This window comes from Budorcas taxicolor, chromosome X (assembly GCF_023091745.1).
Source record: "Budorcas taxicolor isolate Tak-1 chromosome X, Takin1.1, whole genome shotgun sequence".
Classification (NCBI taxonomy): domain Eukaryota; kingdom Metazoa; phylum Chordata; class Mammalia; order Artiodactyla; family Bovidae; genus Budorcas; species Budorcas taxicolor.
The window spans coordinates 112,288,203-112,314,738 of NC_068935.1; the positions used below are offsets into that span (position 1 = coordinate 112,288,203).

The 26,536-nt window shown below is 36.1% G+C and overlaps 1 protein-coding gene across 1 annotated transcript in view; it reads left to right on the forward strand.

The window, feature by feature from the left end:
- The window catches only part of DMD (dystrophin), a 2,235,978-nt gene that overhangs the window by 1,691,361 nt on the left and 518,081 nt on the right, over positions 1–26,536 (forward strand). Inside the window, exon 55 of the mRNA XM_052663429.1 lies at positions 10,129–10,318. Within this exon, the coding sequence (XP_052519389.1) occupies positions 10,129–10,318 (190 nt within the window). The remainder of the gene's footprint in view (positions 1–10,128; positions 10,319–26,536) is intronic.

Here is a 26,536-nt window from a genome sequence, read left to right on the forward strand (position 1 = left end):
AACGAGGAATCGGGACATTCTCACTTTTAGAAGCTATGCCCGGTTCATAATAGGCTCATTGACTTTAATTTGGTTTATTGAGTGTCTATTAAATACTAGGAACTGTGGGGTGAAGCCTTGTGTCAAGGGATTAACAAAAGTTGATATTGATGGATGATGATGATAAAGATATAGAGACATTTTGTAAGCGATATAATCATGAATAAGAGGATTCTTAAAAGCATGTGCAGCTCTCAGAGTGATTCCTTTAGTGTTATAGTTTTAATTGAAAAAATAAATCATTAATGTTTGACTATTCTTCATAAATTTGAATTGATCTTATAGATGGCCATCAATATATTCTAAATTATCTAGTTCTTTTAAATGTAGTTTCTCCCTATAATAATTAATAGTGAGAAAGTAAGAAACTTTAAATCTTTATTTTGATCATTCATTTCAACTAGCTCAAGTTATTTGTAATCCTACAAGTCTTATAAATCATATCTGAGTCATTAAAAGGATTCAAGATGAAAAGAGCAAGGGCAATTCTTTTAGAATCTACCAAGACAGAGTCGCTTTGAGAGATTAATTCATTTCTCAACCAGTCTTATTAAAATTTTTTACCATAATATTTCTAGGAAAGAATGTGTGAAGTGTTTGGTGTTCTTGTTAGATATTTCTAGTGTAAAACATTTCTCAAAGATACAGATTTCTGGATAATTTCTTTATAATTAGCAAACATTTACTAAGTTACCATTATGAGAAGGTCACAACTGTATGTATTATAATTTTCTTTTATTTCATAAGAATAAAAATATTTTATTACTGCCCACAATCCCCTCTTTTAAAATGTTAAAATCCTCAAACCTACTTCAAATCCAGTGTGAAGTATTCATTTTAATAGTTTTCTTAGATGGCAACTGAAGATGATAAACAAAGGAATAATCTTTTTTTGTCTTCACACAAATATACACCATAATCTGAATTCTTACAATAATCACAGAAAGTAAGGAGCTTTTGAAAATAGTATGGAAGGACTGATGCTGAAGCTGAAAGTCCAATACTTTGGCCACCTGATGCAAAGAACTGACTCCTTGAAAAAGACCCTGATGCTGGGAAAGATTGAAGGTGAGAGAAGAAGGGGACAACAGAGGATGACATGGTTGGATGGCATCACCGACTCAATAGACATGAGTTTGAGTAGGCTCCAGGAGTCGGTGATGGACAGGGAAGCCTGGCGTGCTGCAGTCCATGGGGTCACAAAGAGTCGGACACGACTGAGCAACTGAACTGAACTGAATATCCTTTATATTTACCTCACAGGGAGATTGACAAATGTACCTTGAGATGTAAAGTCAGAGCAGACTAGATTAGATGTTTCATGTTTTGCCACTTACTTTGGTAACTTGCCCAGCCTCTCAGAAAATCATGTTTCTCATCTATAAAATGTTGCTGATAATAACAACCTGCCCCATTAACCTCATCAAGTTGTTTAACATATCAAAGAAGAAGATATATGTGGAAAAGCTCGAAAACTAAAGAGCATTGTTTTAGTGCAAAATACTATGGCAATAAATGTTGAATTTAAAGGACTCTCAAAAGTGCATTATTAACCACAAGTGAGTGCTGAGTGAGGAACTAGGTAATAAAAGTCGCAAATATTTAGAGACTATAACTTGGAGTTTATATCAGGAATTATGAAAATCATTCCTATTTCTGAATTCCATTGAGAGACCTGTACTGCAAGTTCATATAATCAGCTGATGATATGTTTTTAACTCCTTCTTTCCTTTTAAAGGGAATCGCTATGTTTGCCTTTTGACGGTAGAAAACTGAACCAACTTGCCTTGCTGTCTTCTGAATGTTATATAACAGCATCTACTGTTCTCTTTTTCTCTAAGATATTGAGGATGTGAATATATATTTGTTTGACTGCAGTCTAATGAGACTTCCAAGAGATGATCTTTTAAATTGGTTTCTATCCTAGTTTTCATATATCCTTTTAGAAGAGAAGAAAGCTACTCAATCTATCTTATCAAAACAGGAAAATACATCTTTTAAAGAGATTAACACTACAAGTGACCAAAATTGACTTAAAGATTCACATTATACAAATCATAGAGAATTTATTAAGAGTAGAAATTGTATCCAGTTATAAACCCAACCCTAATCTAAGTTTATATTCTTCTGGATGGCAGTATCAATGTACATTTTCCTAAATGTCTTTTACCTTAAGGTATTATATCAGTAAAAAATATATATAAAATACAGATTTAGACTAAAGAATGTTAATCTCTTTGTTAATATTCCAAGGTAGGAATATATATATATATATATATATATATATATATATATATATATATATATCTTGAATACTACTTGTTCATAATATTTTGTATATTTTTATCAACTTTTCTCAGTGATAATTGTCTGAAACACAAGTCAAATGAAGTGAGCAATGCAAAGAACAGTACAAAGTACATTTTTACTGCTGTCTCCTAATTTCTTTTAAGAAATATCCCAATACTTTTGGGGAAAGTATGTAATTATGCTTGTTTCCCTAATGATATATTGTGCAAATCTCAATTTTTAAAATGCCCATAGAGTGAAAAAATAAGAGTTGGAATGTGTATTTTAAAATTTCTTACATGATTGTTAATACCTATACTCTCTTTCCATCGAAATATAAAGTCCAGGTGATTTTTTTTTCACTAAAATGTCTGTATCTTTGAAGAAAATAGCTAGCTTCAAAGCTATGGTGTATCTTTAGAGAACTAATCTATTTTCCATGCAAGTATGTTGCTTCTGCACATGTTAAAAAGTCATCCTGTGTCGTCTGGGGTGGTGAAAAGACGGGAATGAGTTTTCTGAGAAGTAATCAGCAATACTTTGGGAACATTTAGGTCATAGTTTCCAATTAACTCTGAAGTGTTTGAGTAATTTAGTACCAAACCTCAGGAGAGAGGGGATAAAAACCTCTTTGATGTATATGTCAGTGAATGGCAAACCAGCAAATTTGCATTGAAAATGGATTTGCTTGTTTGTTTGTTTTGAAACAGAGACCAGCTAGATCTTTCTACTGTAGTTGGAGTGAGAGAATATCTTTACATGTGTGGGTTCCCTCTCAGTAGGTTAATAATGTGTTGCAGTGATGGCTCCTATGGTCAAATAACAAAGAGATGAGTTTTTGCTCCAAAACAAAGGCCAGGATTCAGTGGCATAAACTTTCTGGCACTTTCCTTTTTTTTAATGACTGCCGTGAATATATCACCGAGGAGCGGACACTAATATCCATTTTCAGAGTTAGAAAACCGTCTTTTTCAGGATTCAATACTTGAACTATAATCCTAATTCCACCACTTCCTTGGGTTCAACTTTGGGAAAGTCACTGTGGTTCTCTCAGAATCAGTCTTCCCAACAGCAAAAGGAAACTAACAATGACCTATGAGATATATCTAAAAGATTGCTGATTGTTATGAAAATTAATTCAATTAGGCAGACTTTTGTTGAGCATCCATCGCTGTATTTTGAGATAAAGCCCAGCAATGATCCCCACTTCCTTTGATAAGAAAAGGGAAAAAAAATGTGTTGAAAAAAGATAGATTTATCACTTGTTAAGGAAATTGACATAGAAGTTCATGAATACAGTGTGATGCATATTATATTCAAGCTACTGTTAGGCAATCCAGATGAACTACAACCTGAATCACATTGTCAGTTCAGTTCAGTCACTCAGTCATGTCTGACTTTTTGTGACCCTATGGACTGCAGCACGCCAGGCTTCCCTATCCATCACCGACTCCCAGAGCTTGCTCAAACTCATGTCCCAAACTCATGTCATGAATCATATTGTAACTATAGGTAAATGTCTAAATATCGGTCTCCTCCACCAGACTTGAATGTGCTAAATGTCAAAGTCCATGTCCGTGTCTCACTGAATTTAGTGTCACCAACACCACGCATGAATCCTGGCACATAATACATGTAGACGAGGTGCATGCATCACCTAATGCTTGAGTTGTTGGTAGGCATGTGGAAATAAGAATGAGATTCAGGTTTAAAGATAACCTGTATGGAAGTTGAAGTCAGTGGGACAGAATGAAACATCCAGCTGGAAGCAAATGAAGAAACCAAACATACTGTAGGTAGAAAAAAAAAAAATGGGAGGTTAACTTATGAAATGGTGAGAGATTAAATCTGAACATACTTTTTAAATTTATGAAGAGTTCTGTAGATAACAGATTTTAAATTTATTTTCTGTGCTAGCTTAGAGCTTTCATCTCATACTCTGTGTCAATAGTTACATTAAAAGGACAGAATATTTTTCTCACCTTAGAGTTCAGTAACAGAGGAGAAAAGAGAAACATTCTCTCAGTTGCCAGAACCCTTCTGGGTCATCTATCTAAGTAGATATTTTCCAAAGACACATAAAGCCATAGTCTTAGAATTGTTGCTAGAAATGGAATGAATAGGATACTGGTCCAAGCATTATTGAATGATTTTGCTTAGATTCATGCTTTTCATTAGTGCACATTGCCAATAGAATTGCTGGAGATTAAAAGGAATCCTTCCTACAAACTGCTGTATTAGCCATAGGTAATAAATTCTAGCTGTCCCATGAAAATACAATACAGACTTATTTTTTAAACAAAAGCAAAATTAATTCATTGGCTAGCAAACCAGTAGAATCTGTTATGATTACAGAGAATTTGAACTTCAGGTTAACTCTGGCTCTATGAGTAGTGTTTGGCCTAAAGTCCAAGTGCTTGCTGCTAAGGTACTCATTTTCTCTGATTTATATCTAACAAACAAACAAACGAACAAACAAGTATCCTGTAATACTTTCCCTAAAACTATCATAGGAAATGATAGTTGTTAAAGTGCAAATAAACCAGGAAGGAAAGATTGAGTGTTTTATTTGGTTACTTCCTGATAATACCAGGGCACAGATGAAAATGTTACTTAGCAGAAGACCAAGTGGTGTGAATTTCCCCAGTTGGTCACACTTTCAGAAACATCTGGGGGAAATATCAGATTGAGCCTTTTTTTCCCCCAAAATATTCAATGTGTTTGTTTCTGTTTGCTTATATATAATGTGTGTATATGTATTTGTGTGTGTGTGTATAATCATTTAATACAGTGCAGTGATGAACTATCATCCCTGCATATGTCTAATCATGAAATATTGTCCATATGTTAATTAAGCTCTTCAGCCTTACCTTGGAAAAGTCATAGGCTTCCCTTTTTTCTTTTGCTTTTTATGTATTAGGTTGACCCATAACAAATTAGTGATTTTCAACTTAGATAAAAATCTGGAGTCTTAGAGATTTATTCAGAGATACCATGGTGTGGGTGTGTGTGAAGGATCAGGCTATACTCTGATTGCCTCGTTGATAATCAGTTCTTAAAAAGAAAATGGAGATGCTGAAGACATGCCTTCTGTGATTTTTCCACTTTATACAGACTTGTGCAGCTGGGGGGTTGTACTAAGCTCCAACACTTTGTCCTTTCAGTAGATTCTTGCTTCTAACTGGTGATAATGGCTTATCTATAGATCTCCTTAAAGGGCAACCAAAGGTATAGTAGCTCTTCAGGCTCAATTGCTGAGTATGAGAATCCTCCATCCTGTCTCCTTTTGTGACCACACTCTGTGCAAGTGGTTGTATATTTCTTCACATACATTTTTTAGCAAGTATATTTTTCAAAGTTTTATTTAGTATGGCAATTCAGCAGGTCAAGTTCCCCAGAAGTCAGATTCTAAGAAAGTGATTAATGTGTAGGAATTTCTTTCTTTCTTTTTTTTTTTTTTTTTGGTAGAGTACTCTCAGGATGAATACCTGTGAGAGAAGAAAGGGAAAGAAGCAGGATAGAGCAGAAGGAAAAGCTGGGCTTCGATTCATTTGTAACCTCAACATCGATCGATTCTCCTCCCCTCCCGAATTTTCCAAAGCTGGAGCAAGGGGGCTAGACTTTAATAAAAAGTCCACACATTAACCAGTCATTGGAGGCAACCTGCCTGCATCCAGCAGCTTTCCCAGGAGTTAAAGCAAAACACATTGCTGCTTAGTCAGTCATATCTGACTCTTTGTGACCCCATGGACTGCAGCAGGCCAGGCCTCCCTGTCCCTCACTGTCTCCCAGATATTTCACAGGTTCATATCCATTGAATCAGTGATGCTATCCAACCATCTCATCCTTTGCTTCCCTCTTCTCCTTTTGCCTTCAGTCTTTCCATACTGTTCATGGGGTTCTCGCAGCAAAATTACTGGAATGGTCTGCCATTCCCTCCTCCCCTGGACCACATTTTGTCAGAACTCTCCACTATGACCTGTCTGTCTCAGATGACCCTGCATGGCATGGCTCATAGCTTCAGTGAGTTACGCAAGCAAAACATACTTCAGTCCTGAAAGAGGGGTCTGGACATCCCAGCACAGCATCCACTATACCAGTAGTTCTCAAAGTTTGGTCTCTCCGGCGTCAGTGATGCTCAAACTTGAGCATATATCAGAATTGCCTGGAAGACTTATTAAAATACAGCTCGCTGGACTCCACAGAGAATTTCTGATTCAGCAGATCTGGGTGGGGCTTGAGAATTGCCATTTCTAATAAGTTCTCCGATGGCACTGATACTGCTGGGCTATGGAGCATACTTTGAGAACCACTGTACCACACTGCCTATATTTAACTATGGAGAATGGTGTATGGTGCCCTTATGAACAGAAATAAAACCTTTTGAAGTCAGCATCCCATTCCACATGCCATCAAATTCTCAGCTATTTTTGTGCATTCTATACCTGGACTTGCTGATAATTCAAATTTGTTATATAGAAAGTACTTAACTGATGCAGTAAATTATATTTGTAAAGCATTATTACTATTTTATGATAATCTGGTCATTGTTACTTTAAAGTTCATGCCAAATTTTCTCCATGGTTCATAATTTGATAACCTGGATATTATCATTAAAAAATAATAATCTGTGTTCGAGTCTTTAGTTTTGTTCTAGGTAATTTTTTTATTACTTTATGATTCTAATTGCTACATTTTTTATTTATCATAGATGTCATTTAAAGGCATATGATTATGGAAAATTTTAAAGTATGGTATATATTCAGAACTATTTTGAATGCACAAATATGGCATACAAGTACCTTCGACTCATCTAGTCTGGACTTAGCACAATTAAAATTTAAGAATTCAGTGTGCACATATATATGGAATTTAGAAAGATGGCAATGACGACCTTGTATGCAAGACAGCAAAAAAGACACAGATGTGTATAACGGACTTTTGGACTCTGAGGGAGAGGGAGAGGGTGGGATGATTTGGGAGAATGGCATTGTAACATGTATAATATCATGTAAGAATCGAATCGCCAGTCTATGTCCGACGCAGGATACAGCATGCTTGGGGCTGGTACATGGTGATGACCCAGAGAGATGTTATGGGGAGGGAGGTGGGAGGGGGGTTCATGTTTGGGAACGCATATACACCCGTGCTGGATTCATGTCAATGTATGGCAAAACCTATACAGTATTGTAAAGTAAAATAAATTTAAAAAAAAAATAAGAAATCAAAAAAAAAAAAAAAAAAAGGAAAAAAGAAAAAAAAAGAATTCAGTGTGCATAGATGAATCTCAGGAAAAAGGATGCAGCCTTAAATCTCCCACACAAGCCAGAGATAACAGTCTCACCTCTGATTGAAGAGATTTCCTGCCATTGCTGCCACTGAATTTTGTCTAACGTACTTCCAAATTAGAAAATATTCAACCCAATGTTGTCAATATTTCAGGTCACAAGGGTGTTGTTTAGGAAAATGGTGCCTTACTGTCCTGAAAGAGTTACTGCTCTTCCCTAAGGGCCTAATTTACAAAGCAGCAAACTTGGTGGGAGGATTGGGCTGGAAATCTCATTGTCTCGGTAGAACGCTTTCATCTGATTTATGCGCATCACATTTTCCAAATAACTCTTCGAAAGTTATTTACTAGTTACTTTCTCTGGAAGCCAAGGGTAAGTGGTGTTTCTCTTTAAGGTTAGAGAAGCTGGGATGCATCAAACACAGCTCATCATGATGATGAAGCTGATAATAAAATGCACAGTATCTAATTCTCTGCCACGAGGGAGTTTCACACTGCCCCTTTTATTTTGTGTGACTTTGGAGTATGTTAGAAAATACATCAGTGTCTAACCCTGCATTTGTCTCCTGCAATGTGACAGCTTATTTCTATGCCAAATTTGGAGCTAGAAGTGGAGTAAATCTTAGTGATTTCTAGTGTACAAGCCAACCTAAAATATTAGCTAGCACTGGCTGAAATTGCCCCATTTGTTGGTCAGAAATGGTCAAACGTTAGCAATTACACAGGCTTCAACCTGTATGTTGTATGTTTCACACTAGATGATAACATTACGTTTCTCAGTTTTGTCACAACGGTTCTGAATTTTTAAATCATACTAAATAAATAAATAATAAAAGATACTTTGCTCTTTCTCCCTGCATTGATAGTTTGCCTGAAAATTAATAAGCAAGGAACTAACAGTTCAGGCTAGCCATTGAACTCCACGAGATTTAACTGATTTGCCCAACCAGAGCACCAGGCTACCTTTCAGTTATGCGGTATTCAAGTTTATTTAGGAGTTGATAAATAGCTTAGTGCAGTGCTTCCTTTTTTCCAGTTGCTGCACCCTCATAAACCTATTCTCCTCTCCACCAGTTAGTGCAGACAGAAGATTTTTATCCAGTATGAGCACCAAAACTACACTGTGGAAGACTGTATGCTCAGCAAAAACCTCACCCATGATGAATAAACAGCTCTTCCGGGGGCTTTGCTGCCGCTGGCTCGGCAAGAGTTGTTTATTGCCTGGTTTGCACATCCCATGATAAAGTTGCTGCTGAAATAAATTGCAGTTTTGCATAATTATTGACAATCACATCTTAACAAGCAGTATGTATCATATTCAAGTGTTCAGTTTTTTTTAAATCCATTTTTAGCTTATGTTGAATCCCAGAAAGTGTTTGTGTAGTAATAGAAGGTAAGTACGACATTTAAATAGAGTACTAATTTCCTTATTGCAGAAAAAATTTACCTGAATCTTTTTAGATGGGGCTGTTACTGCCTCAGGCAGTTTTCCTTCCCAAGTTACTATTATGTAGATGTTTGCTGAGGGCATACGTGTGTGTATCCACAATACATGCATTATATATGTTGTCAGAAAATACGAATAGCTCTTTTGTAGATTTTTGTGTCATTAGGGAATTTGATTCATTCCTTCTATAAGATTAGAGAAATGAGAATAGAATGTGGGCATAGGGAATTCACATTTTTGAGCAACTATAATATGTGACTTATAATGTGTGAGGCACTCAGCTTCACACACACTGTTGTATTTTCAGTCTCATCAATACAACAATATGTATTGCAGATGAGAAATCAGAGAGGTTAAGTAACTTGTATCACACTCGGAGGAGGACGCTGGGATTTGAACCCAGTATGTCTGGATTTTAAGCTCCAGTTTTTCCATTACCTGTACAGTTTTCTCTTGGAAAATATTCTTAGTTGTATGACCATCAGGTAATGCAAAAGGAAGCTAATACAATAGTTAGAACTATCAGAACATGCTGATGTTATGCAGATTACATTTTGCACAATGTTTGCTATGAAATATGTAGTTTTTCTACTTCTTAATCTTTTTGTTCGCTTTTGTTCTCCAGTCCCCTTCTCCTTCTTCCTCCAGTGTTCAACTTTCCATTGTAGGTTTGCATTTCTCCTGGCCTATTTAATCATGGTTCCCTGCCTCAGGTAACATTAAAGTTAGGCATGGTAGATTTTAGGGTTTTACCTATAGAGATTAGCTTCAACTTTTACCACCTATTAAAATAACCTTTCAAAATTGACCAGCCAAAAGTAAAATGTTTTTTAAAACAAAGATTTTTTTTTTTGGAAAATGAACTTTCAAAAGTCTTAAAGTCCAAATACACACACACACATCCTATTCTAGTGGTTGATGCTTTCAAGTGGAGTTTTAGCAGCAACTCACATTTGTTGCAATGTTATGATTTAGTACCTTTGATTTTGCTCTTTTTGTGGGATTCACTGGCTGCACCATTCTGATATTTGAGGATAATTGCATCTGGACATTTGTTCATTTGCAGAGTGAGTGAGCGAGAGACTGCTCTGGAAGAAACTCATAGATTACTGCAACAGTTCCCCTTGGACTTGGAGAAGTTTCTTGCCTGGCTTACAGAAGCTGAAACAACTGCCAATGTCCTGCAGGATGCCACCCATAAGGAAAGGCTTCTAGAAGACTCCAAGGGAGTAAGAGAGCTGATGAAACAATGGCAGGTAAGTCAAGCGTTTCTACTTTTATCACTTGTGAATTCAGCCAAAGAATCCTGAACATTTGTCCTTGTATTTGATATGCTGTGGACAAAAATAGTGGTTTTATGTGGCCTTATATACTTAGGCTTTGGGGCTAGAAGAAGAAAGAGGGAGAAGCAAAAAATCATTTCTTATTTCATTTAACACCCCAGTCTTCTAAATAGTATGTGGTTTTGACCAGGAAAAATTTGCGCATGAAGCTGGAGCTTTGATAAGAAGAAACTTTGCTCAGAGAAAAGGAATTAGGGGTTGGTTTATTAAATTTGAAAAAGTTGCCATTTTTGAGTGTTTATTTAATATTTTATAGGAAAAGCATCTGTATGAATTGTCTGTTTTATTTAGCGTTGCTAACTGAATCAGTTTCCCTTCATTACTTTCCAATACATTTTGAAATGTTAATCTGGCCTTTTGTAGCTTTCCTCCTAACATAATCTGTGAAAATAAAAATGAGATGGCCAACTTTGTCATAGTTAATGATCACACAATTTTCAGACAGTTGTTTTTCCTAGAAACAAAAATTATTGCTATAAAATTTCATATGCATAAACAGCAAAAACAGAAGTTCCAGGTTGTTTTATTTACTTGAAATCTTGGCGTGAATCATATTCTATAGTTCAGGAGGGCTCCTGATATTTAAATACTTAGGGGACATGATAGAGTTTTCCCTGACCTATATTGGAGTTTGGCTATGTAGAGTTGAGTTTTCCGACTTGAAATAAGAACTTTACTAGTGTACCACGAAGAAACTTTGGAGTGTTCGAATATATGACCCATTTTTAGGACTAACTTCAGTTTTTTAATATTTTAAAATTATGGCAAAAAAAGTGATTGTGCATTCCAGGTTGAAAAATAATTCCAAAATCAAATCATAGTAAGGCAAGTTTCTTCTCCTCCCTCTCCTTGTTGTTCTCCTTCTTTTCCTCTGTTTTGATATGAGATCTGATCTACTTTGTATATAGAGTAGATGACAGTGGCAGTTCATAGCTTCTTGAATTCCTCATTCTTGCTTTATCGTTCTCCTCAGACCCCACTTGCTCCTTCACAATGTGTGTTGAGTTACTTTGATCATTCGGAGGTAGTTTGCATAGATAAAGCCAGGTATTGTTCTACACAGGTATCTCCTATGGCTTGCGGATGTAAATGCAGTGTAAGGTTTGTTTTTTTGGTCATTCTTAGCTAAATGGTTAGAAAATATGCTGCTAACATATTTGACTTATGGTTGCTACTGCTGCTGCTAAGTCACTTCAGTCGTGTCCGACTCTGTGTGACCCCATAGATGGCAGCACACCAGGCTCCCCCGTCCCTGGGATTCTCCAGGCAAGAATACTGGAATGGGTTGCCATTGCCTTCTTTCATTAAAAAATTTATCTTGCCTTGTAAATGCCCATAAAGCCACCCTAGAGTTTTAAATATGTGGATTCACATATTCCCATCAGCTATGGTAAATAATGAGTAAAACTTTAAGTGGATTGTTTTTTAGCAGATTCCTTTCAAAATTAAAGATTGTTCCAGTGACTCAATTTTGTAATAGGGATTTAATGAAATATTTCTTAAATTCACGGATAAGTATTGTTGAAGACAAAACAAGAATACATCCATCTATCTCCTATACATTTTATATTTGTATCTACAGTACTTATACAACAAAAATTCATACTGAAACTTATCATGAGAAACTGCAAGATTCTGAATCAATAGGAAAAAATGGCAGTGTTTCCTAACTATGTTTATTATGAAAGTGTGGAGAATAAAGTGCATTTTGTGCTTAGGTTTCTAATCTCTTCAAAAACAGTTGGAAATTATGCTGAGGAAATTTTCTTAGCTTATTCTCTATTACTCATTAAAAAATCTATTTATTCTTAAAAACCATGTAAAATTCCCTTAGAGTTCCTGAAAACCTTAGACATACCATTTTTCTCTTAACTATAATAGGACTAAGATTCCAATGTTATTTTAAAACAGAGACCATTTTCTCATTCCCTCTCTATTAATATTGTGTCTTCTATAAATTCCACTTGCCTGAGGTTGAAACTACATTTTATGGATAGGAATGACATTTATAGCCAGCTCTGATTTTCAGTTAGATGGCTGAATAATGGTCTTTTGATGAAAGATTTGAAGATGTCATGGTAAAAACTCTAAACTACTGAAACTATTGATTACTGTTAACAGCACATTTCAGCTGATAGAATTGAATCAAGATACTGGGGTTTAAAAGCAACAGCTTGAAAATAAAACTACATACCTTAAGAAATTACATGCAGTTTCAATATTTCAGCTAAATGGAAGTGTTTGCTTTCCCCCCCACCCCGAAGATTTTTTTTTTAATTTTGAACAAAAGGAATGTTCTATAATATGTGTGAAGGAATCAAGTGTAATGGTATGCCTTTCACTTCATTTGCAGATGCTGGTAGCATTATATTCTTTGTATGATTCATGATAGATAGCAAGAATAGTGCTTACATATTAAAAAAGAAATTCCAAATGCCTAGCCAGAACATCAGCTTTCCCAGCAGATCCCAATATATCTATCCAACCCAAAGCAGTGATGTTTTACTTTATACAAATGCTGCAGAATGGAGACGGGGGTGAAAACCTTCACAAAATAGATTTTTCTCTATGGCTGTCAATCAGTTTTTCTATATATGGCGACTCCAGCTCTTGCTAGACTGCCTATCACTGCTTATCACCCACTTCATAGGATGTTTAATTCTCCCAGCAATAATTATAATTCCTGGGTTTGATAAGCATACATGTATTATGAAACATATGCTTCCTGAATAGAATTAACCTGATTAATTCCACTCTGAAAGCCATTAAAATTTCTTCCTTATATGAGAAAAAATAATGTTATTTATTTTGCTTATTAAAAGCAAGGTCAAAAAAAAAAAATAGAAGCAAGGTCGTATTTGTCCCCATACTTTAGGATGAGATCTTTTCTTATACAGTATTGGTATTTCTGACAGTATAACTGACATCATAAAGCCAATGTATTTTTACAGCATGCCATATAGAGGCCTGTGAAGTGACAGTTTGAAAAGTTTTAAATTACAAATTTATTCTTAAAATGAAGAATTATATTCATAATTGTGTCAGATTCTTCCTGTGTCCAAAGCATTTCCTACTTTGGCCCTCAGAGAATTGGTAAAGATGGCCACAGTTCTAAGTGCTAACATAGAACTATTGGTAACCAACTGAAAATGGGTAGACTCTGCATCTTTGCTAATATTTCACAAGAATTTCACCAATCTTAACTGATTCTCTAAGCACCCCTAAGAGATTATTGTAATAGCAGCTTATAAAGAAGGTATGTGGGGATGGGTGTGCAGTGGGGAGAGATGGTCATAAAGGTAAGATAATTAGGGTCTTTTTCTCAGCAAGAGAGACTATGGAGCAATTAATATTTGAGATGCCCTCATCTGTGATCTGGTTCCTGTCTCAGGCCATATGTCTCAACTGACTCCCTCTTCTAATTTCATTTGTTTTACCTGTGTCTCCTCCCAACCTCCTCCAGCCATTATAGAAAAACTCTTCTACTAAACAAAATACTTCCAGAGAGAAAAGGTTGATAAATTTTGAATTGTACAGCAGAATATACCTGGAACTTGATTAAGCTATCTTAAATTTCTAATACGTTGTTGAAATTGAGGGAAAGTAGCTTCTTCAGTGTTGCTCACAATATATTTTGGCCCACTGATTAATTCCAAAGGAATAAGGAAGAATGCAACCTCAATAGCAAAATTAGTATCCTGAATAAATTAGATTGTCACATTTGTTGGTGCATTTGAAAAGAGAGGTAATCTGAGTATCCCTAATTCTAAGAAAAGAAAACCCTTTGTATATATAGCAACCTTTTCTGTTGCTATAATTTGAATTGAGTTTTACATGTATTTTTTAATCTTTCTACTTTGGTGTCCAAAGATTATGAAAGTTTATTTTGATGTTTTTATTTTGCCTAGTGATATCTGCCTGCCATTTTTTATAATATGCAAAACATAAATGTATGCATATATTAGATACATATGTATTACATTTCCATAAAAATGTTGATTAATTCATCAAATCTTTATTAAACACCATTAGATGTCTAGCATGGGGTTAGGACTAGCATTACAAATATAATTAGAGGGATGTTTTTCAAGCATAGTTCAAAGAACTAGGTTACATAATCAATTTAATGAGTATCAATTCACATTTTTTAACAGAAAGGAATAAAATTAGTAGAATAGAAAAATAACAAGAGTCTATCCCTCTTAAATAGGAGTCAGTATTATTTTGTGAAGCTTTGGTTTCAACTATTTGCATATGCATGTGTATATATTTGTGCACATATTCAGAAACTTTTGTATTGGAGTATGATTTCTGCCTTTGGGATGCTTACATTCCAGAGGTGAGGATGGTTACACTATGACAAAATTCTGGTAGTGTGACGAGTGTTACAGTAGAGGGCTAGACAGGGTCTAATAAAAACAGAAGATGATTAAGTTAAGCTTGCCACAGTCTCCAGGAAACTCACCTGGAACACTGCTTTTCAGTCTTGGAAAAGATTTTTTAAATGCTAATTTCTGGATTCTACCCCTAGAAAATCAAACTGCATTGATCATAGCATGTCCTGTCCATGCTTCTCCTGTCCAGCCAAGCTTGAGAACTTCTGTTTAGAGAAAGTTAGAAGAATGTGTCAGAAGTGAGCTAGATGCAGAGTTGAAAAGGGATTTCTGGCATAGGAAACAGCATATTGAAAGTCCTGGACGGTTGGGTAGTTTGAGAATCAAAAGGTACTTCTTTATGGCTGGGGTGGCTGGGGTAGGATTATTATAAGAAATGTGACTGAAAAGATCAGCTGAGGCTAAATTATGTAGAAAGGCAGCATGATAGAGTAGATAGAGTATAAGCCTTGTAGGTAGAAAGATCACTTATTTTACCATTTGTTGTCTAACCTCTAAGTCTCAATTATACCCTTCTATACGAAGAAAGTAATGCTTCACAGAATTTTGTGAGAAGTAAATGATAGGATACATGTAAAATGCCCACCAGAGGGGCAGAGCATTGCACTCAAATTGCTCGGTATGTGTTAGCTGTCTTTTCCCTCCTTGTTTCCACCTATGTTTAAGAGTTTGGATTATTTTTAGTCTATGAGAAGTCACAGCATATTTTTAAGCAAGGAAATGGAATAACCTACCTTATGTTTATGTTTTTGAAAGATCGCTCCGGTAACTATAAGGAGAATGAATTGGAAGGATACAAGACCTATCCAGGAATAAAAGTTAGAAAGTTATTTCTGTAATATTCCAACCAATAAATGACCATTAAGATGCTGAGGCTGAACAAAGGAAACATATATGTGAGCTGTTTGGAGGTAAAAACTAACACTGTGATGCACTGGCTTGGCCAAACATTCAGGTTATTCTGTAACATCTTACAGAAACACTCAAATGAACTTTTTGGACAACCCAATAGATTATGGGAGGAAGAGCTGAGGGGGAAATGTGAGGTACAGTAAGGAGTCACTGACTGCTTACCATTTGATATGACCAGATGCCTACACAGAGTTGCAGAATTAAAGAGGAGAAATTGTTATAGGAAGAGCAAGCAGCCAGTTTTTCTTTCTCAAGATTACTCCAGCTATTCGGGGTCTTTTATGTCTCCATACAAATTTTAAGATATTTTTGTCCGAGTTCTGTGGAAAATGCCATTGGTGATTTGATAGATTTCATTGAATCCATAATTTTCCTTGGGTAGTATAGTCATTTTCAGAATACTGATTCTTCTAATCCAAGAACATGATATATCTTTCCATCTGTTTGTGTCATCTTCAATTTCTTTCATCAGCATCTTACAGTTTTTGGAGTATAGCTATTTTGTCTCTTTAGGTAGGTTTATTCCTGGTTATTTTACTCTCTTTGATGTGATGATCAATGGAATTGTTCCTTAATTTCTCTTTTTGATCTTTCATTGTTAGTATGTAGAAATGCAACAGATTTCTGTGTATTAATTTTGTACCTGCAACTTTATCAAATTCATTGATGAGCTCTAGCAGTTTTCTGATAACATCTTTAGGATTTTCTATGTATAGTATCATGTCATCTGCAAATGGTGACAGTTTTATTTCTTCTTTTCCACTTTGTATTCCTTTTATTTTTCTTCTCTGATTGCCATAACCGGGACTTCCAAAACTATGTTGAATAAAATTGGCAAGAGTGGACATCCTGATCTTGAAGGAAATATCTTCAGCTTTTCACTATTGAGTATGATGTTAGTGGTAGCTTTGTTGCGTATGGCCTTTATTATGTTGAGACATGTCCTCTCCATGCCCACATTCTGGAGAGTTTTTTCATAAATGGGTTGCGAAATTTGTCAAAAGCTTTTTTTGCATCCAATGAGATAATCATATGGTTTTTATTCTTCAATTATACAATGGAATATTACTCACCCATTAAAAAGAACAAAATAATGCCATTTGCGGCACCATGGATGGACCTAGAGATTGTCACACTGAGTGAAGTAAGTCAGATGGAGAAAAAGAACTATTGTTTGATATCACTTATATGCAGAATCTAAAAAGAAATGATATGAATGAACTTATTTATAAAACAGAAACAGACTCACAGACTTGGAGAATAAACTTATAGTCACCAGGGGGGAAGGTTGGGGGAAAGGATAGTTAGGGAGTTTGGAATGGACATGTACACACTGATATATTTAAAATGGATAACCAACGAGGACCTATTGTATAGCAGAGGGAACTCTGTTCAATATTATGTAACAACCTAAATGGGAAAATAATTTGAAAAAGAATAGATACATGTATAACTGAATCACTTTGCTACACACCTGAAACTATCACAACATTGTCAGTCAAGTAAACTCCAATGTAAATAAAAAGTAAAAAAAAACAATAAAATAATTAAATGGATAACAAAAAAAGAATGCAGCTGGTTTTGACGTGTCTGTGAATAATAAAGGTGAAAATAACACCTCCCTTGAGGCACTTTTGAATGTGGATCTAATTTGGAGAAAGATATAGGTCAAAGATATAAAACTGAAGGACATCAACATGGACTCCATTAAAAATGCATAATATTACACAGAAATCAGTGTCATTGTTACTTGAATTTCTCCATTCAGAAATATATCTAGAAGTCACTAAAATATTACTTGCTGTAGCACAGAATTGGTCTTAAATGATGCCATCTTGTGCTATTTAAAAAGACAGCTCTGAAGATTCTTGTGAATGTTTTGACCATGAGAAAAGGCAAAGAACTAGCAAAGCTTTGGTGTAAAATTCTTACTGTGGAGAACGCAAAACTATTTGGGTAATATATCCAAGATCTTGAAAAACTCTTTCCAGTTAGGGCAATTAATTTCTTCTCTTATATAAAAATGCAACATTTTGATTTACTTCTTGTTCTACAGTAAGAAGTGTATACACATTCACAATACTATGGATGGTAGTACTCAGGAATAGATTCAAGAGCCACGTGCTTTTTATTTTACTCTAGTCAATAACTTATTATGTTCCATGGGGTTCTCGAGGCAAGAATGTCACAGTGGTTTGCCATTCCCTTCTCTAGTGGACCATGTTTGCCTGGCGTGCTGCAGTCCATGGGGTTGCAAAGAGTCGCACAGGACTTAGTGACTGAACAACAACAATTATGTTCTAAGTTTGAACCCTGAAATCCTTGTAGATCACAGAGAAACCCCAAAAAGAAACAGTGAAAATAATTAAAGTTTAGAAATAAAGTCAATGAGGACAAATGTTCAAGATTGGTGTTTTAGTGTCTACAATATAGAAAGTAATCCATTTATCGTTAACCAGTGATGGAAAACAATCACCTCAGTGTAATACAATGAGTTTAACCACTTGATTATAAGAGTTATGACATGCTGAATCATCTTACCATGGTCTCTTTCATATATCAACATGTTAATTCAGTGTATTGAAACTTCAGGACCTACTTTTTTGGTATTACCATTAAAGTTTGCTATTATTGACATAACTTTGTAATTCAGTTATTGGATTCTGTAATTTTATACATACTAACTAAAAGAAAGGCCCATATAGGTAAGCAGACAGTATGCCTACTGAAAACTGAATTTTGATAGACCCTAATAACCATTGTTTTTTATTCCCCACAGAACTTTTGTGAGGCTTTTATAAATAAAAATATTAAAGCACTTTGAAAAAGTTTCTTCAAGTGAAGGATTCTTATTAATGTTATGAATTACCATTAGAGAAAAGCCAAACTAAAGACGTACTCTTAATATCATACTCTAAAATCAACCGACTAAAATTATATTAATACGGATAATAATAACTAAATTGTTCCATATTTATAATTGGCAAATCATTTTTACTTTCATTCTCTAATTTGATTCTCACTGAAAAGCTCCGGTATTGGTACTATTCCCGTATTCAGATAAAGAGGGTAAAATTATGACAGTTCAGTAATTTAGCTGTTATTACTTCTTTGAAAATCAACTGTCCTGCCATTCATCACACTACCATCTTTTCAGTCAGAGAAATTTCAAACCAAATAGTCATTTCTATCTACATTGCCTTCTCACTTGCCATACTTTCTAGTTCGCTTTCAAGTTCTATCAGTTTTACATCTCTAGTCTTTTACACCTGTTCATTTCTCTCCAGTCCGCTTACCCACCACTCTGATTTATACTCATTATCTTTTACGTTCCCTCACTCTTTCCTGCATTGCTCCAATCCAACCTGCAGATTGCCATTTTCAATTAAGCTTTGTAAAACAGTTTTTATTGTGACTACCTGATAAATTCTATGAGAGCAGGTATTTTATCCACTTTATTCTCTTGTATATTCCTGTTGCTCGAGACAGTGCCCAGCACATAATGTGTGTGTGTGTATTCAGTCATGTCTGAATTTTTGCGATGCCATGGACTATAGCCTACCGAGCTCTTCTGGCCATAGGATTTCCCAGGCAAGAATACTGGAGACCAAAAGACTGTTCTATACATCTGTGTCTCTTTTGCTGTCTCGCGTACAGAGAGATGGTATGGGGAGGGAGGTGGGTGGGGGGTTCAGGATTGGCAACATGTGTACCCCCATGGCGGATTCATGTTGATGTATGGCAAAACCAATACAATACTGTAAGGTAAAATAAAATCTGAAAAATAAAATAAAATAAAAAGGATGCTGGAGTGGGTTGCCATTTCCTCCTCCAGGGGATCTTCCCAATCCAGGGATCAAACCCAGGTATCTTGTTGTCTCTTTTATTGGCAGACTGATTTTTTATGACTACCACCACCTGGGAAGCCTTCAGCACATAACAGGTGCCAATAAATATTCATCAAGTGAATGAAAGAATACATGACTCCCCTGTTCAAACAACTTTTATGACTTCTCAAAGACCTCAGAATATTCTACAAACTCCTTCACCTGGCCCACTAGGATTAGCCCTCAGACTCAATTTCCTATCTTGTTTCTTCTTTTTCCTCTCCATGCACCCTGTGTTGTTGTCAGTGTTGTTTAGTCACTGAGTCATGTCCAACTCTTTGCAACTCCGTGGACTATAACCTGCCAGGCTCCTCTGTCCATGGGATTTTCCAGGCAAGAATACTGGAGTGAGTTGCCATTTCCTTCTCCAGGGGATCTTCCCGACTCAGACATGGAACCCGAGTCTCCTGGCAGGTGGATCCTTTACCACTGAGCAGCCTGGGAAGTCCCTGTGCACCCTTAAGTCCTACTAAATCGCACAGCTAGCCTGTGTACTTTTGTGTCTTTGATGACGTCTTTCTTTTCCTGGGAATCCTTTTCTTCATCTCAGTTTACCCAGATGCAACCTGATTTTCAAGGAAAGTCGTATTCACATTCTTCCCTTTTCCCTGGGTCCTAGAGCTAGAAGACATCTTGTCTCCTTCTCAATTCCCAAGGCATTTCTTTGCACTTTAAATAACACTTAATGCTTTCTATGTTGTTTTAGAGGGGCTGGAGAAGATAGCATTTAGTAGTGTGGGCTTTGAAGCTTGACTGCCTGGGTTTGACTCATGATTCTGATACTTACTGACCATGGATACATTTCTGAATTGCCATCAATTTAAGCAGCTGTAAATCAAGGGAAATTATAACATTTATGCTATGAATTGATATATGTGGTACATAAAATGATATTTGATACATAACAAGCAACCAGTAAACATTGCTAGTATTATGTTATTACTACTATCAGATATATTAATATAAAATATACATTTTTATAAGTAAATTTTTGTAATGTGTCTTTCACTCCAGAGTGCTTAAGGGCTCAATCCTCATATGGGTTGAGAAACTCCTTAATAAGAAATGAATGAATTAATGAAACCATGCCAGAAATATTGGCTACCATGAGTGTTGAAACTCTGATTTTTTAAAGCTTCATCTTTTCTAACCAAGAAAAAATTAATAATCTTTAGTAGATTTTAGTTCTTAAATGTCAATATTGACTCGTGTTTGAAAAGCTCTTCAAAGTCTTCAGGTACAAACAAACCTTAATACTCCCATTCTTGAGAATAAACACTCTACACTGAAAATGGAAAAGAGACCTCTTGCCTTTTATAGTGACCTCCTTGGGGAAATCAATTGACTTGCGACCCTTCTCTTTCAGTCAGACACCAGACATTGAAATTCCCAGAAATACACTTCAGTAACAATAGTTTATTTTTCTCAAATGGTCTGACCAGCATTTGGAAGTCACATCAATGGCTTATAGATATGTTAATAAAATTAATAAAATTATGTTTAATTCGTTCTTTGAGGGAGTAGTGGTGAAGATAGCCAGAAGTATGAGACTGTTCACTCACTTTCTTTAAACTCCAGCAGAGCCTGGACAAGATCTATATAATTTCAGGCTTTCGTCTCCAAACAAGAATAGAGAAGGTCAGAAAAAGTTTGACCACAGAAAGTCAAAAAATTTCACATCACTTTCTCCTCCTCCATTCAAAGATTTCTTAACGGTCAGGGGTCTTTGAAAGCAGAGTCTCTAGGCAAAATCAATAAACAAAGATATCCCTTTACATGATGGGTAGCACTCCCCTCTTCTTGTTGGAAAATTTTGAAATTGTGGATTGGAGGGATCAAATAAAAAACTTTCCAGTCTTTTATTTACAAATTATTTTTAAAATGAACTTCATGAGAGTCTCTCTAGTGCCTTTCATAATTCTGATAAGAAAAATTTTCAGGTATTAATCAAAGATTAATAGTATTCAAAATAGTTTAGATTATCAGCATGTGATTTTCATTCCACATGAGGTCCATTTGCAGTTTACATGGTTTTCTAAATCACATTAAAATAAAATGTCAAAAAGTTTCACTTTTTTTTTTCATTTTTCACAACATCAATCTTTGAAGAAAGGTTATTGAACAAAGGTCTATGTATAAATCAGCCATTCCCCGTAGAGGTAAAAGAAGCCATTACACCTGGTTGTGAAAGAGAGTGTCATGAATGTGGAAGAAATAAATCAATCCCCACTGGAGATCATATCAGTCTAGATGGAAGAATGTCTATAACCTAATAGTGAGAAAGCAACAAATTACTTTTGTTTGTTCTTTCATCCATTGCTGTCCTTGAGAGGTCTATTAACAGTTAACCATTCAATATTATTAGTAGTATAAATGTAATCTTGAATTCTCTGAAGATTTCAGTTTTTTGCTCTAATTTGTATTCATCTCCAACACCTTTTGCAATATATTATTCCTTAGGAGTTATAGAAAAAGTTATTCTCATCAGAAAGCAGCATTTCATTTGCTCTCAGGAATCAACCACATTTCACCTCTATTCTTTGCTCCCAATTCAACAATTCAACATTGGATTTGATTCAAGGAGGCAGCCCCAAATAGAATGAGACTTGGATGTTTATGAACCGCTTGACCAGCTATTCTTCCCAATAATTTACTCCGTAAATTCTGTTTTTACAGTATTTTCACAAATGGTTAGGAAACTGTTGTACATTGCAGTTTTAAAAACTGAAATGAATGTAGATGACATTTTTACTTAAATTGAAGAAAGTAGGGAAAACTGCTAGACCATTCAGGTATGACCTAAATCAAACCCCTTATGATTATCCAGTGGAAGTGAGAAATAGATTTAAGGGCCTAGATCTGATAGAGTGCCTGAAGAACTATGGAATGAGGTTCGTGACATTGTACAGGAGACAGGGATCAAGACCATCCCCATGGAAAAGAAATGCAAAAAAGCAAAATGGCTGTCTGGGGAGGCCTTACAAATAGCTGTGAAAAGAAGAGAAGCAAAAACCAAAGGAGAAAAGGAAAGATATAAGCATCTGAATGCAGAGTTCCAGAGAAGAGCAAGGGGAGATAAGAAAGCCTTTTTCAGTGATCAATGCAAAGAAATAGAGGAAAACAACAGAATGGGAAAGACTAGAGATCTCTTCAAGAAAATTAGAGATACCAAGGGAACATTATATGCAAAGATGGGCTCAATAAAGGACAGAAATGGTATGGACCTAACAGAAGCAGAAAATATTAAGAAGAGGTGGCAAGAATACACAGAAGAACTGTACAAAAAAAGATCTTCACAACCCAGATAATCACGATGGTGTGATCACTTATCCAGAGCCAGACATCCTAGAATGTGAAGTCAAGTGGGCCTCAGAAAGCATCATTATGAACAAAGCTAGTAGAGGTGATGGAATTCCAGTGGAGCTATTTCAAATCCTGAAAGATGATGCTGTGAAAGTGCTGCACTCAATATGCCAGCAAATTTGGAAAACTCAGCAGTGGCCACAGGACTGGAAAAGGGCAGTTTTCATTCCAATCCCAAAGAAAGGCAATGCCAAAGAATGCTCAAACTACCACACAATTGCACTCATCTCACATGCTAGTAAAGTAATGCTCAAAATTCTCCAAGCCAGGCTTCAGCAATACGTGAACTGTGAACTCCCTGATGTTCAAGCTGGTTTTCAAAAAGGCAGAGGAACCAGAGATCAAATTGCCAACATCTGCTGGATCATGGAAAAAGCAAGAGAGTTCCAGAAAAACATTGATTTCTGCTTTATTGACTATGCCAAAGCCTTTGACTGTGTGGATCACAATAAACTGTGGGAAATTCTGAAAGAGATGGGAATACCAGACCACCTGACCTGCCTCTTGAGAAATCTGTATGCAGGCCAGGAAGCAACAGTTAGAACTGGACATGGAACAACAGACTGGTTCCAAATAGGAAAAGGAGTACATCAAGGCTGTATATTGTCACCCTGCTTATTAACTTATATGCAGAGTACATCATGAGAAACGCTGGACTGGAAGAAACACAAGCTGGAATCAAGATTGCCAGGAGAAATATCAGTAACCTCAGATATGCAGATGACACCACCCTTATGGCAGAAAGTGAAGAGGAACTAAAGAGGCTCTTGATGAAAGTGAAAGTGGAGAGTGAAAAGGTTGGCTTAAAGCTCAACATTCAGAAAACAAAGACCATGACATCCGGTCCCATCACTTCATGGGAAATAGATGGGGAAACAGTGTCAGACTTTATTTTTTGGGGGCTCCAAATTCACTGCAGATGGTGATCGCAGCCATGAAATTAAAAGACGCTTACTCCTTGGAAGAAAAGTTATGACCAACCTAGATGGCATATTCAAAAGCAGAGACATTACTTTGCCGACTATGGTCCATCTATTCAAGGCTATGGTTTTTCCAGTAGTCATGTATGGATGTGAGAGTTGGACTGTAAAGAAGGCTGAGCGCCGAAGAAATGATGCTTTTGAACTGTGGTGTTGGAGAAGACTCTTGAGAGTCCCTTGGACTGCAAGGGGATCCAACCAGTCCATTCTGAAGGAGATCAGCCCTGGGATTTCTTTGGAAGGAATGATGCTAAAGCTGAAACTCCAGTACTTTGGCCACCTCATGCGAAGAGTTGACTCATTGGAAAAGACTCTGATGCTGGGAGGGATTGGGGGCAGGAGGAGAAGGGCACAACAGAGGATGAGATGGCTGGATGGCATCAGTGACTTGATGGACGTGAGTCTGAGTGAACTCTGGGAGTTGGTGATGGACAGGGAAGCCTGGCGTGCTGTAATTCATGGGGTCGCAAAGAGTCGGACACGACTGAGCAACTGAGCAGAACTGAACTGAACATTTTTACCTCCTATGGGCAAGTGTTGACATTTTCTGTTTTGGAGTTGAAAACAGTGGTCATTATTGGAAGGAAACCATTGGAATGATCACACAACTCTAAATTCATTTCTTATCAATAGCCTAAAAGAAATTTAGGCCAGTAACTATATAGAATAAAAGTAAATCTCAAGTGTAATAAAGTGTCTCTCAAATGGCAATATAGACACATACATCTTACTACCCTATTTGCTTTTCTTTCTGTACTGTTTGCCCCAAGGTCTCATGTATACCAGTGTGTACCAATTAATTCCTACAATATACATGTAAATAACCTCATTTGCATTTCTCTACTCACTATTCTTGGCACAAGGTTGTCTTAAGGACATCTTAGTTTTTCTCAGTTTAATCCATCTCTCCTATCATTTTCTTAGTGTATCGGTCTGTCTCTCTCTTTGCCTGTCACTTGCTTTCTCTCTCTCTCTCTCTCGTTTTTCATTTCTGTTTCTTTTCGAATGACTTTCAACTAGGCAGAACGTACATTTCATGTCTCTGTGCCTGCCTCCAAGCTCTAATTCTTTCACTCACCCAGGACTCTCCTTGCTGAATTCTTTCTCTCACTTAGCGGCTATCATTGATGTTGGACAAATGATAGAACCTCATTTCTTAAAGGACCAGAAGATCCCCTTGAGCAAGTAATTAAAGGATTTAGCAAGTCAAAATATGAGCTATGTGAATGGATCCTGAAGACATTTTGCCAAAAGAAATCAGCCAGACACAAAGGATATAATTATTGTGTGTGTATATATTCCACTTGTATGTGGTACTTAAAATAATCAAATTCATAGAGATAGAAAGTTGAATAGTTACCAGGAGGTAGAGGTGAGGAGTTAGGGGACTTTTTGTTTAATGATACCTGAGTTTTGGTTTGAGAAGATGAAAAAGTTCTAGAGGGAGTAATGGTGATGGTTGCCTAACAATGTGAATGTGCTTAATGAGACTGAACTGTACATTTTAAAATGGTTGAAATAGTAAATTTTATGTTGTGAATATTTTGTCACAGTTCAAAAAGAGCAATATGAGCCAACAGAGCTGTTGAGGGACTTTTTGTGGAAGTAGTATGGTAGCAGAGAGTGTGGGTATCTTATTTTATAGGTCAAGAAATTTGCATGTCGACTCTGACCACTGACTTGCATGATCTTGAGGAAATCAGTTGCATTGTGAAGCCCAGGTTTATCCTCTGGAAAATAATGGCGCTAGATAAAAGAAAGTTGCATGCTTCTCTAAGTTCACATGCAATCTATACGCTCTTTACTTGGGAAGTTTATTAAAAATGCAGTGTCAGAAGCGGACTCTCTAGGGATGGGCCAGGGAATCTGCATATTTAAAGAGCCCCCAGGTGTTTCTTGTGCCCATTCAAATTTGAGAATCACTGGGCCAGATGCTTGCTTAAGGCCATTTTAGCTCTTGAAATTTGACAAATTTTGATTCTGTAAGGCAGATTCTCAGTGCTTATGCAAGAGAAAGAAATGAAGAAAATATTAGACTTTCTGCTTGTGTTAGAGAATTTTTCACTTGATATCCTCATCTCTCATGCCTAGCCAATCAAGAATGGTATTGTTTATTCCTCCCACTGTTTTGGAGAGGCATGGGGAAAAAAATAAGCCAGATGGTACTGAGGGAGATTTAACATTACCATTTTCTTTCTTTTTCCCTTTGCATATTGTGTAAAACTGCCCATGCCTCCATCTGAGCCATGATCATCCATTTAATGTTATGATTTAATGGCTCATGACATTAAATTATAACGTAGCCTAACATGATCAAATTATAGGATCAGAAGGAAAGTTTCTTTTCTCAGGGTGATTTGTATTCCTTAAGCAAATTGTATTATTGGATAAAGTTTTCATAATTATTTCTGAGCCTTAATTTAGGGAATCTTCTCTCGTCCATAGAAATGCATTTTATAAAACAGGATCTAGATTATAATCAATGCCTCAAAAGTAAAATTAAGAAAGGGAAAAAAGGTTTTATTTTGCTTTGCTTTAATTTTGTGCGTGTGCATGTGTGTGTTTAGAGTACTAAAATAAATTCTGTCTGAGACT